At 45.2% G+C, this 12,132-nt stretch overlaps 1 protein-coding gene across 3 annotated transcripts in view; it reads right to left on the bottom strand.

Annotated features, from left to right (window-relative positions):
• Window positions 1-248: 248 nt before the first annotated feature.
• Window positions 249-12,132, bottom strand: part of acsl2 (acyl-CoA synthetase long chain family member 2) — a 20,254-nt gene continuing 8,370 nt past the window's right edge. For 2 of the 3 annotated variants that reach the window (XM_047823063.1, XM_047823064.1), the window contains exons 2-21: window positions 12,124-12,132; window positions 11,458-11,572; window positions 10,618-10,682; window positions 10,044-10,145; window positions 8,918-9,017; window positions 8,316-8,494; window positions 8,162-8,194; window positions 7,850-7,901; window positions 7,681-7,754; window positions 6,045-6,122; window positions 5,452-5,586; window positions 5,050-5,184; window positions 4,285-4,380; window positions 3,813-3,885; window positions 2,470-2,558; window positions 2,245-2,361; window positions 1,720-1,863; window positions 1,427-1,528; window positions 1,223-1,294; window positions 249-1,023 (exon numbers count right to left, since the gene is read on the bottom strand). The exon at window positions 12,124-12,132 is cut by the window's right edge and continues 215 nt beyond it. In XM_047823063.1, coding sequence (XP_047679019.1) covers window positions 883-1,023; window positions 1,223-1,294; window positions 1,427-1,528; window positions 1,720-1,863; window positions 2,245-2,361; window positions 2,470-2,558; window positions 3,813-3,885; window positions 4,285-4,380; window positions 5,050-5,184; window positions 5,452-5,586; window positions 6,045-6,122; window positions 7,681-7,754; window positions 7,850-7,901; window positions 8,162-8,194; window positions 8,316-8,494; window positions 8,918-9,017; window positions 10,044-10,145; window positions 10,618-10,682; window positions 11,458-11,572; window positions 12,124-12,132 — 1,911 coding nt within the window. In that variant the 3' untranslated portion in view covers window positions 249-882. The remainder of the gene's footprint in view (window positions 1,024-1,222; window positions 1,295-1,426; window positions 1,529-1,719; window positions 1,864-2,244; window positions 2,362-2,469; window positions 2,559-3,812; window positions 3,886-4,284; window positions 4,381-5,049; window positions 5,185-5,451; window positions 5,587-6,044; window positions 6,123-7,680; window positions 7,755-7,849; window positions 7,902-8,161; window positions 8,195-8,315; window positions 8,495-8,917; window positions 9,018-10,043; window positions 10,146-10,617; window positions 10,683-11,457; window positions 11,573-12,123) is intronic. The other variant, XM_047823065.1, reaches the window with a different exon arrangement.

The following is a 12,132-nucleotide window of genomic DNA, read 5'->3' on the forward strand; positions in this document are numbered from 1 at the left end:
TTTCCCCTCTGATACTAGAAGCCGCACTCAGACACCAAAAAAAGACGTGCAGGAAAACGTGTCTGTTACACGGCACAAACCCCGGAGACTCGTTTCTCCTCAGAGAAAACTCCACCGTATCCCTCGTCGATCCGTGTGGCCTGTCGTCCGTACGATCCCCGCCGTAAGCTGTCGCTACGGAAATAAAAGGATTCGAGACTTCGGCGGCACTTTAAAAGGTTTTCTAGTTAGCAGACACCTCGACACGACACGATTAGAACATCTCTTTATTCATCTGCTTGATGAGACAGCATGTATAAAATACAGTACGGTTCTAGGCTGGTTGGAATTAGTGGGACTTTTCCCTCATCTGCAGGTCTAAGTCTCGATCTGTACAGCACACAAATGTTTATTATACACACACACGTTTATATAAATTACAGAGAAATTACCGTCGTCCGTCTCGGCCTTTCGATGAACGTGCGACTTCTTTGCTTTTAACTAAATAAAAAAAAACACGTGACGTGATCGAGAACTGTTAGGAATAAAGAACTATTTAACAAACGGCGGCCGTTAAAGCGGCAGGTAGTGGACGGACACGATGGCGTCAAAAGTCAGAGCGACCCGAGGGATCGGCGCACGTTTGTAGATCTGATAAAAGTCGCACGAGATTTAACCGAAGTTGGTAAGAAACTCTTTTCGACACGCTTCGCTGCTTCCTCACCTGTTCTTTGTGTTCGGTTACGTACGCGGTGAGTTAGCGTAAGAGGTTGGAGCGCGGCGGTGCGTCCTGTGTGATACCTAGCTTATGATCCCCAGAGCTTATTTCCAGTTCAGCATGGATACTAAAAGTCGATAAAGTTAAAATGTTGTTAATAAAATTCAGCAGCCGGTGCCGTGTCTTTATAAGGCCGATTCGCTGTACATGTGTGCGATCTGCTCGCTGAAGACGCGCCGCAGGTCCACGCGCTTGCTCTTCAGGGTGGGAGTGAGGAGGCCGTTACTGATGCTGAACATCTCTGGGTGCAGATACAAATCCTTCACCTGGGACAGAAAAGGATGGAGAACGTACGTGGTGTGTTAGTTAAACTTGTCTTTGCCTTGCATTCATCTTCCTGTTCTAGCTTGGAGTTAATAATAATAATAATAATAATAATAATAATAATAATAATAATAACACAAAATCCAATGTTATCAGGAAAGTGTGTGTGTGTGTGTGTGTGTGTGTGTGTGCGCCTTGTACCTGCTCAAAAGACTTCAGTCCTGCTTTCTTGCCCTCTGCGGTCATGTCCTCCAGCACGGCTTTCTTCACGTCCTGCGGTAAAGAGACAAACAGCACACCGCTACATTAGGTCTGTGTACAGTATGTTCACTATAAAGAACATAATTAGATTACAAACACACACACACACACACACACACACTATGCCCACATATTATAACTCACAGGATTCTGACAGAGCTCTTCATACGATCCCACAATTCCTCTCTCTTTGACCCAGTTTACAAAAACTTCTGGGTCTGGAACCACGATACCTATTAAATAAGACTGAAACACACACACACACACACACACACACGTTATTAAATAAGGGGCCAAACACACTAACTGACTCCATAAAACAGTATGCATCAGACTAGCATTATGCAGAGTAGTTGTGTGTGTGTGTGTGTGTGTGTGTGTGTGCGTGTGTGTGTGTGTGTGCGTGTGTGTGCGTGTGTGCGTGCGTGCGTGTTTACCTGTAGACTGTCTCCATGCACAAACACCTGCAGCACAGGTACACAACGCATGTAGACGTTCTCGATCTTCTCTGGAGCGATGTATTCTCCCTGAGACAGTTTAAAGATATTCTTCTTTCTGTCTATGATGCGAAGAGTCCCATTCTAACACACACACACACACACACACACACACACACACACACACACACAGACTCTATAATATCTGGACCTACTAATAAAAATGCTTCCTGACTTCAGGATGGATAATAGAGCTACAGTAGGTTAGGTTTATTGTTTACTGTTGTTGTTTGTTACTTCTCGTGTCCGCTTATGCACCTCGTGTCCATAGTAACGGCATTCCCTTCTTTTATATACTGTGTATGTGGAAGAATGTCAATAAAGCTTGCCAATTTTTTTGCCATGTTTTATTTATCTGGTGATTTTTTTTTTTTGACCTGATTGGATTTTACTCATTGAAATCTGCTGTGTGTGTGTGTGTGTGTGTGTGTGTGTGTGTGTGTGTGTGTGAGAGAGTGGGCTCACCGGCAGCCACTGTCCCACATCTCCCGTGTGTAACCAGCCGTCACTGTCCAGAGCTTCAGCCGTCCTGTCCTCATCCCTCAGGTAACCCTGAAATACACTGGGTCCCCGGATACAGATCTATCTCACACACACACACACACACACACACACAGTAGCATCTTCAGTGGCATCTGACAGATTAGATCGGATCAGATCAGGTCAGATTAGACATCCAACGCGTCTTACCTCTCCTTGTCCGTTCTTGGCGTAATAGTTCATGTCTGGAATGTTGGTCAGTTTCACCATGGAACAAGGAAGAGGAGCTCCAACATGACCTGAGACACAATTTCACCAGTTCGACATTACTGCCATGAAATTTACACAATTCTCCAAAGGATAAACTTTTATTTCTTTCTTTATTTTTGTACTAGAGTGAGCAGCCACCCAGAATCCCTCAAACCTCCTCATATCATAAAAGAATAAACATTAAGAGCTGATTATCCTGAACAACATCCGGGGTTCATCACCACCGCCACGTCATCCCAGTCATTTAAATACTAATATAACTTTATTTAAACAAATCAACTGTATTCTGAAATTTTACACAACTCTTAAGTGGGTGAAGAATTCAGTGTAAAGTACTAAACTGCTGGCTTTTATCATCGTATCCCATCTGTTCTATAGACATCTGCTAGAGAGAGAGAGCGTCAGCTCCGGTGGCTAAAACTAAACCACCGCTCACACCAGTCTCGTCTGATGGAGTTGATTTGGAGGAGAATTGGGTTTCTTTAAACATTTCACACTGGTCTGGATTACACAGATAAGTACAATTGCCCCTTTCCCCCCCGAGGCAGTTTGAGTGCTGGTTCGGAGCCTAATTTAGAACCAGTTCTTTTCTGTTTCGACCGCCAAAGCACCGGCTCTGATCCAGGAAAAGTGGTTCTTAAGTAGCACCAAAAAACGTCGCTGGTCTAGACTTAAGAACCGCTTGCGTCAGGGGCTGGGGGCGGGGCTACCGTTAGCGCATTTGATAATGTACCTAAAGTTTACTAATGTTTAATACACTTTTACTTTACCGCGATATGATACATTATCAGCACACATGATAGTAGGGAGCTACATGCTAAGGCTAACGTTTTTCCTGTGATAACGATAAAGTAACGTTATGTACTTTCTCGATTACAACCTCTGTTTATACAGATTACACGGAGCCGCACGTACACGTCGGATTCGCAGCGTTTGGATGTTAATGTAGGTTCACAAAGCCATGAGCATTATCAGTAAAGTAACATCCGCCATTGTTGTGTTTGTGTTTGTCGCTGCTGCGCTGACGTTGCTGCGCTGGGAAACGCAAGACGTACGGTATACAGTGACGTCAGACTCGGCTCCGTGACGGCTCTCTAGCCGGTGGAAAGGCAAACCGGTTCTTAGAAGGTTCGCCAGTGAAACCAACTTTGAACCAGCATCAGCTCTGAACCAGCACTCGGTTGTTTTTGGTGGAAAAGGGGCAGAGAGACGCGGTCCGACTTTCACTAGAGAATGAAATGGCCGGACGCCGTCATCTCCTCCTCATGAAGCTAGCGTGTTACCTGCACTCCAGTCTCCAGGCATAGAGAACGTACAGCCAGCCGTGCACTCAGTCTGACCGTAGCCTTCGAATATCTACACACACACACACACACACACACACACGTGTTTATGAAGACTACAACGTCTTAACTACCCTTTTCCGAGACCTCACTAATATTCGAAGTCATTTCATCTATTTTCCCTCATTTCCCCTGTGACTGGAAGCAGCCAGGTGTTCCAGGATGCGTGGGCTCCTGTATTCTGTTCATTTCCCTGCTTTTCCCACTGCGTTTTTCCTCCATATATCTGATTTAATCGCTAACATGTAACTCACTTGTGTCGGCTTTACACTTACGCATTACCGTTCCTACTGCATTCAATTCAATTAGAAACTTGCCTTACGGTGTAATGATGTTTCAGAAGTATAATTGAAGTAAATGTTATTAGTTGATTTATTATTATTATTTCTTTATTTCGAAGGAGAGCTCTGACCAGGCAGCCGAGGGCAGCTCTGAGGAAGGACAGCACTGTGGGCGAGATGGGAGCCGAGGCGGTCAGCATGAAGCGCAGGTTTCCTCCCAGACTGGCCTAGAGAGAGGGGGAGAGAGAGAGAGAAAGTTAGAGGGGAGTGAGAGAAAGGAGAGAGAGAGCGAGAGAGTGGGGTGTGAGAAAGGAGAGAGAGAGAGAGAGAGAGAGAGAGTAAAGGACTGAGCACAAAATTCAATGCAGTCACTGATCATTATACTAAAATAATCACTCAGAAAGATGACGATCAAACTTGACCACATGACGCAGGAGCAGTCAAGACCATCAGCCTTAATAATGCTTCAGAAGGAGAGGAGGAAAAGGAAGGAGAGGAAGAGGGCGCGTAGGACAGAGACGACATGAATACGTGCAAGTCAAAGGAAAGGAAGAAGAAGAAAGAATGAATGAAGAAGAAGAGAATGAAAAGGAATGAGAGGAAGAAGAGGAAGCGCAGGACAGAGAAGTGGTCGGGGGGGGGAGGACAAGAAGAGGGTGAAAAGGCAGAAGATTAAAATAAGTAAGAAGAGGAGGAGGAGGAGGGAGAAAGAGAGGGAAAAGGAAGCATTTCTTCTCGTTCGAATCTGACCGTATAAACAGTGTGATTAAAATCCGGACGCCGGAGAGTTTAGCCGACGTAAACAGACCGGAAGGAAAGTGTTGGTTTGAGACGCAGTGAATGCTGTGAGATGCAGAGAGGACACGAGGCGTCACTACTGACTGTGAGGGACATACCTGGATCTTACTGAACACTAGTCTGTCCCACACACTGTCATTACGGACGATTCCGCTGCTCAGCTCGGCCTGTTTCCGGCTCACGGCGTAGTGTAGGATGGCCCTCTTCAACACGGATGTCACTGAACCCTGGATCTACACACACACACACACACACACACACACACACACACACACACACACCAGAATAGCTCAGCCTCTCTTACTCTGAAACAGCAATGTGTCACATCATTACTCAAGTTAAAGTTCTAGAATCATCAGTTCAAGATCAATCAGATACTAAAGATCACCACTGGGTGTGTGTGTGTGTGTGTGTGTGTAAGGGTAATAAGTGGGCTTCAATCACGTTCTCACGTCAGACCTGCCGACCTTCATGCGTGTTTTTTGTACACAGACACCGACCTTATCGTAGATGCGGTTGAGTAGGCGGGGCACCACGGGGAAGAAGGTGGGCTTCAGAGTTTTGATGTCGTCCATGAGCAGCGAGATGTCCCCCTGGTAGAAGCCCACTCTCGCTCCGTGACAGAACATAGACACCTGAATGCAGGAAGGGAGGAAGAGGGATCAGCGTGATGAGTAAGACACGGATGTTGGCTTTATAACACCCTTGTGCTTTCGTTTCCAGACTTTTCTAAGGAGGTAATAACAAAAAAGTAATAAAACCGATAACGTTCGTACGTCTTTTGTTCCCGATGATGAACATGTAGCTCGTTATGTGCTGCAGTTATGATCCTTTGTCTAATACTGCGCTCAGCTTTTATTGTGCTGGGGGTATTTATAGGGGTGTAGTAGCTCAGTGTTTAAGGTGTTGGGCTACTGAGCGGAAGGTCATGGGTTCGACCCCAAGGTCCACCAAGCCGCCACTGCTGGGCCCCTGAGCAAGGCCCTTAACCCTCAGTTGCAAGTCACTCTGGATAAAGGTGTCTGCTAAATGCCATGAATGTAAATGTAAATTATGACCTTTGACCTACTACACCGAACTGGAACACGGTTACCTGAATCATGCGTTCAAACATGTGAGCGAGGGGCAGGTACGAGATCGACACGTCCTCCTGACGAATCTCGAAAAAGCCCTGCGGACAAACAGAAACGTCGCCGTAAATCCTGCACAGATCATCAGCCGCATGAGATATCCGAGGCGTTACGGATGAAGAGGGTGATTAAGGCGAGCGTTCAGCACTTACAGCCGCAGCTAAACATGCAGTTTGTCTTCTACGCTCCTGGTTTAAGGAGGAGTTTAGAATTTACTGGGTGGTGCGACGCACCATTTATTTACCACACAATTCTCAGAGGAAGACGGCGAGAGAGAGCCGCAGAGCGAGAAGAGAGGGAATGTGTCCCGAAGGAAATAAACAGATTCTAATGAATAGACATGAAGATTAAAAAAAAAAAGAAAAGAAATGAAGGGAAAAAAAACAAAACAAATAGCAGAGGAGACGATTCAAACCCACCACCGATTCAACCTAGTGTGAATTCTGCAGTTATCGGACATCAGAGATATCATCGGTTTAATTCTAGCCTGATTTGGAGATTTACATGAATATTTGATTCGCAAACAAACCAAGTAACACCGTCTCAGTGCGAGACGTACAGTACGGCGGGTCTCGGATTCAAATGTTTGGGCACGTTTCGAAGCCGCCGCCGCCGCCGCCTTGCCTTTAACCCTCAACTGTTCCGTTGTATACAAATTGAGATAAAATGTAAGTCACTCTAGAGAAGTGCAGTAAATGTGACCAAACCTGTGTGCAAAATTTACAAAATGTTTAAACACCATAACACACAAATGTTCACAGAAACCTTTAATCTTTAAGAAAGTTGCGCAAAAGTCGGGTAGAAATCAATCGGTGGTGATTAAACGAGGCAGTAATTGAGGCCCGTCAGTCAGTCAGTATTTTTACCCCTTCACTCATGACGTGCTCGGCTTTTCTGCTACAATTTAATAGAACACTTCCGTTCCTACTGAAGAACCTCGCTAGGTAGAAAGCTAACGAAGGAAGTGTTCGCCTTTAATAATTTTCCTCTGACTTTATATTTGTGACCAGCGCCGAAAATAAAGGCTGCGGGACCTGATGGCTGCTTGCCTGTGCTGGATTACCTCCACCTCCCCACCCCCTACTCCCCTCCCCTGTTGCAGGTCGTGTGTTTATGGCGTACTGTTTATGTGCTTATGTTGCTGAGGTGTTTATCCTGTTCCCACACTGTAGTCCCCTCCGGAGCATAGTCTGGGGGTTGTTGTTTTTTTTCTCCTCCCTTCCCTCATGTTATGCTGTATTTCTTTTCAATTCCTTGTCTTCCTGTCCTGTCCACCCCCCATCCTCTCTTTCACCCCCCATTGTACGTATTGTATGTATGGGCTGGTTGATGGCTAAATTTCGCTGGTACCTGTGACCAGTGGCAAAGGCTACTACTATTTATTTCATTTCATTCTTCATGACGGGTTTAGGCTTAGGATTCTTCACAGGTCTCCTGACTCACGGTCACCAACTCTACTCTACTCTACTGTTTGCCGGTTGTTCGTGTCTCTCAATAACAATATACTTGTGTCTAGGAGAAGGAACACAATAGAGAAAAAGGAGGCCTTCGTTGGCAAAAAAAAAAAAAAAAAAAAAAGTGTGACAACGTGTGACTGACCTCCAGGATCTTAATGACGGACGAGGTGTTGGAGGTGATGTTGCCGTGCGTGATCATGGCTCCTTTTGGCTTTCCTAAGTGAGCAGCAAGTCAGAGAAGTTAACATGGGTTTCTCCTCCATCATATCTGATTAGAGTGAGTGACTGACGGAAGTGGGAAAGCGGTGTACCTGTAGTTCCGCTGGTGAAGCACACCACAGCCAGGTCCTCAGGCTGAGGAGGCTAAGACACAAATACAGAAAACAACTTTCGCTTATTAATGAAACGGAAACGAGGCATCTTTCTCGGACAAGTCATAGGTGGGGCGGCCGTGAGCGATGGAGAAAACGCTGTGGGTGTGAGTTGAGGCGTCTATGCAGTGATGGGATGAAGGGCGATTGTATGTTTTGATTGTAGTGCAATTATGTTTTCTGTACAACAGGATACAATTCTGAACACTATACATTTTGGGAAGGGCAGAAGAGAGTTCAGAGGTTACTTACTACTGGAGCCTGGAGATTTTCCCTGCCCAAATCCTGCAGAAAACACACACACACACACACACACACACACACACGCTACAGCAGGACGTAAACATAACGAAGCAGTCGCTACTAACGTGTCATATTTGTTTAAAATTTCACGCTGTTTTCTGACCATGAGCTGTTCGAGCTGCAAAATCTCCACACCACACTTCCTCCCTCTCTCCACCAGGGCGGCGCTCACAGGGTTAAAGATCACCAGACAGGACAGAGTAGGAATCAAACCATTCTCCTTATTGACCAACAGAGACTCGGCCTTCTCCTCTTTATCACAGGCCACCAGAGAGATCTCCGCTAGAGAGAGAGAGAGAGATGGTGGTATGTTGAACTTTAGTTACATATTTAATCTCAAAAAAATTTTATTTCACAGAGCACTGCTAATGTCTCTTGAAATCATCTTAAGGAAAAGCACATTCAGGAATAAAATGCTTAATATTTTATAACGCGAAACACACTTTGAGCCACAAGGGGGCGATAACAACTCACAGAAAGAAAAGATATACAGAACAGAGAAATGGCCTTAAAATCCAGGATATTTTCATCATCACGTGACCACCTACATTGCCACGAACACTCATAAGTCATCAGAAGTATCCCCAAGAGCTTTTGCATCTATTTCGGTCACAATTCTTGAATTGTAGAAGAAGAAGGAGAAAAAAAAACAACAATAACAGAAGCCTAGTTGTCCATCACGCAGTAAGGTTAAAACCCACTCACCCAAGTAGAGGATGTGCACCATGGCCTCCAGGCCCAGTGTGTCATACAGAGGCACTAAAGCCATGGAGAAGGTGTAGCACGCCAACTCTGTAATAACCCACTGCAGCCAGCAGGGGGAGACAACAACGTTAGTGTCAGCACAGTTACAGTCCATCCTGTAAGCTCACTCTCTCTCACACACACACACCCCACTGCTACTTACACACTTCACACAGGTCTTACCTATAGACTTATTTACTTTTAACAGAATAGAGGAAGGCCAGTTTGGTGTGTGTGTGTGTGTGTTACTGGTTGCATGAGGAGAGATGGAAACGTAAACAAGTTTCCTTTTTTTCCACTGGGGTTAAGGTTTTTGTTTTGGCTGTAGGATAGAATTAATTAGCCGAGCCTAAGAATTACGTCTAAGTCCTTTGTGTATAGGATCCGGTTTGTACTTCTAGCTTCTACATGTCCGGCGTTTGGCAGATGCCCTTATTCAGAGCGAATTACAAAAGTGCTTTGGAGTCTCAATCAACGAATACAAACATCTGGAGTTGCTTCCAGACGTCAGCTTCTAGAGTCAAAATATTTCCTTCTGGATACAGAGACTAAGATTAGGGTGAAGTTCAGGGTGGAGGTATTAATTAGCTGCAGTCATCACTGTCAATAGAAGGTGTGTGTGTGTGTGCGTGTGTGTGTTCTGTACCTATGGCCTGTTCTGGGCAAAGGCGCCGATGCTGTGTGTGTGTGTGTGTGTGTGTGTTCTGTACCTCTGGCCTGTACGAAGATGCCGATGCCGTGTGTGTGTGTGTGTGTGTTCTGTACCTCTGGCCTGATCTGGGCAAAGATGACGATGCCGTGTTTGTGTGTGTGTGTGTGTGTGTGTGTGTGTGTGTGTGTGTGTGTGTGTGTGTGTGTTCTGTACCTCTGGCCTGATCTGGGCGAAGATGACGATGCCGTGTTTGTGTGTGTGTGTGTGTGTGTGTGTGTGTGTTCTGTACCTCTGGCCTGATCTGGGCGAAGATGACGATGCCGTGTTTGTGTGTGTGTGTGTGTGTGTGTGTGTGTTCTGTACCTCTGGCCTGATCTGGGCGAAGATGACGATGCCGTGTTTGTGTGTGTGTGTGTGTGTGTGTGTGTTCTGTACCTCTGGCCTGTTCTGGGCGAAGATGCCGATGAACTGTTTAGGAGTAGGCTTGCATCCTTTAGCCAGCAGGCCGGAGCCCAGCACCTGTGCCCTCTCTGCCACCTGCAGCAGGACAGGAAATGACAACGTTCAGTACAAAAACAAGGTGCAGCGTGTGAAACACAAACAAAAAACAAGAACCTATTCCAGCTTACGTTAGACCAAAAAGACCCAGTGATGGGACCTAATAGCAGAAGATGACAGAAGAGCCGGAGGTGGTAAACAAAACACCGTACCTTGAAGCCGAGCGCTGAGAGATTTACGGCTTCAGATCTCTCAATTATAACCTGACCAGATGTTAGCATCTTACGACCAGACGCTTCACACACATTTCTCTTACTCATAACCAAATCAAAAGTACAGATCGATAGGCTATTATTAAACGGTTGTCGTCATGGTTACGGCTCATGCCCAGCTCAAGGCTTTAGGTTGTCTGGTCTAGAAATCGTCGTTCTGTGTAAATCCGTAGAAAAGTATGAATACCAAGAGCAAAGTTTAGAACATCTCAGATTTTCCTAAAAGGCTGTAGTCTTACCTCGGCGTAGGAGATCCACTGATACGGTTTTCCCGGTTTCCTGAAGCCAAGGCACGGCCCGTCACCTGCGAACGTCACGTCATCAGAAACACGATTTGCACAAAGTATTCACACCTTTTTCTCTTTATTTCCCAGCTCCATTTAAAGCTAGAAAATAACACTCATGCTAAATTACATAGTTCCTTGAATACACTGGAAGTGTGTAAGAAAAGCCCAGTCCCAGTGCTGCATTACATTACAAGTGACACTGTGCACACACACACACACACACACACACACACACACACACACACACACACACACACACACACACACACACACACACACACACACACACACACACACACACACACACACACACACACACACACACACACACACACACACACACACACACACACACAATTCCCAGGTCAGCTGTGAAATCCAAACCTTCACTGGCTGCATTCAGTATCTGCCAAATGACCTCCTTTTCTTTCACAATGAATCCAGCCCCTTCAGTCTAAAGGCAAAATCCAATATGTTTTCCTGTGTGTTACTGTGTGTGTCTTACGGACGTAGACCTGAACACAGCTTCAGGTCATAATGCCTTTAAATAATGACAGCCCTTCTCTCTAACAGACACAAGTGCATTTTTACAACGCTTTTTGGCCAGAAAGCTCGTCAAAAAAAAAAAAAAAAAAGTGGATTCGGCCGGTTGGATATCTGTGATGTGCAATTTCCTGCAGCCTCGAGCGAGATGTGGGTAAATACAGGAGATGAGCGCTATTACGACCCCACTGGCTAAATGAGCTCAGCTGTGTGTCTTGTGGTGCTTAAACTGCATCCTGAGCCGTTTACCTGCGATCCTCAGGCCTCTCTGAAACATGTCGTACACGGTCTTGGTATCTTCAAAGTAGAAGTCTAGCAGTTTGTCGTCCTTCAGTAAGGCGGAACGTCTGCAACTGGCGTCTCCCTGGAATCACAGCATCGTTTCTGTACAACATCTGTATACGGAAAATAAGTAGCTCCGAGTACGCTTAAAAAAAATAAAAAAACGCCGATTCATTCGGATGATTCACGGTTCAAATTCTTTACGGACTCTCTTTGGAAACTTATCCTGAAGCTCTTTATTACAAAATTAAATTGATAATTATTCAGACTCCCACACGTATAAAAAAAAATATACTACTGGGATGGCTAGAGTACGAGATAGAGATAGAGATATTTGGAGTAGAATGAATACGGATTCAATTTGGTCAAACAATTAATTAACCAAATTTAAAAAAAAAAAAAAAAAGTCTCTTTGCTGAACCTGGGGTTAGAAAATCTGTAGAAAAATATAACTGTGTTATTAGGAAAAAAACAAAACCATCTGCGATGTTAAGGGATGGAGAACGGATGCGAGACGAGACGGAGACGAGACCTCTGCGTTTTTGATACCGCCTCATTAAAGTGTGTTGCATGAGGGTTACTTTTAAATATTACGATGCTTTATTTCGCAACTGGGAGTGAGATGAAATGCACCTGCACAGG

The sequence above is a fragment of the Tachysurus fulvidraco genome, chromosome 14 (genome assembly GCF_022655615.1).
Source record: "Tachysurus fulvidraco isolate hzauxx_2018 chromosome 14, HZAU_PFXX_2.0, whole genome shotgun sequence".
Taxonomy (NCBI): domain Eukaryota; kingdom Metazoa; phylum Chordata; class Actinopteri; order Siluriformes; family Bagridae; genus Tachysurus; species Tachysurus fulvidraco.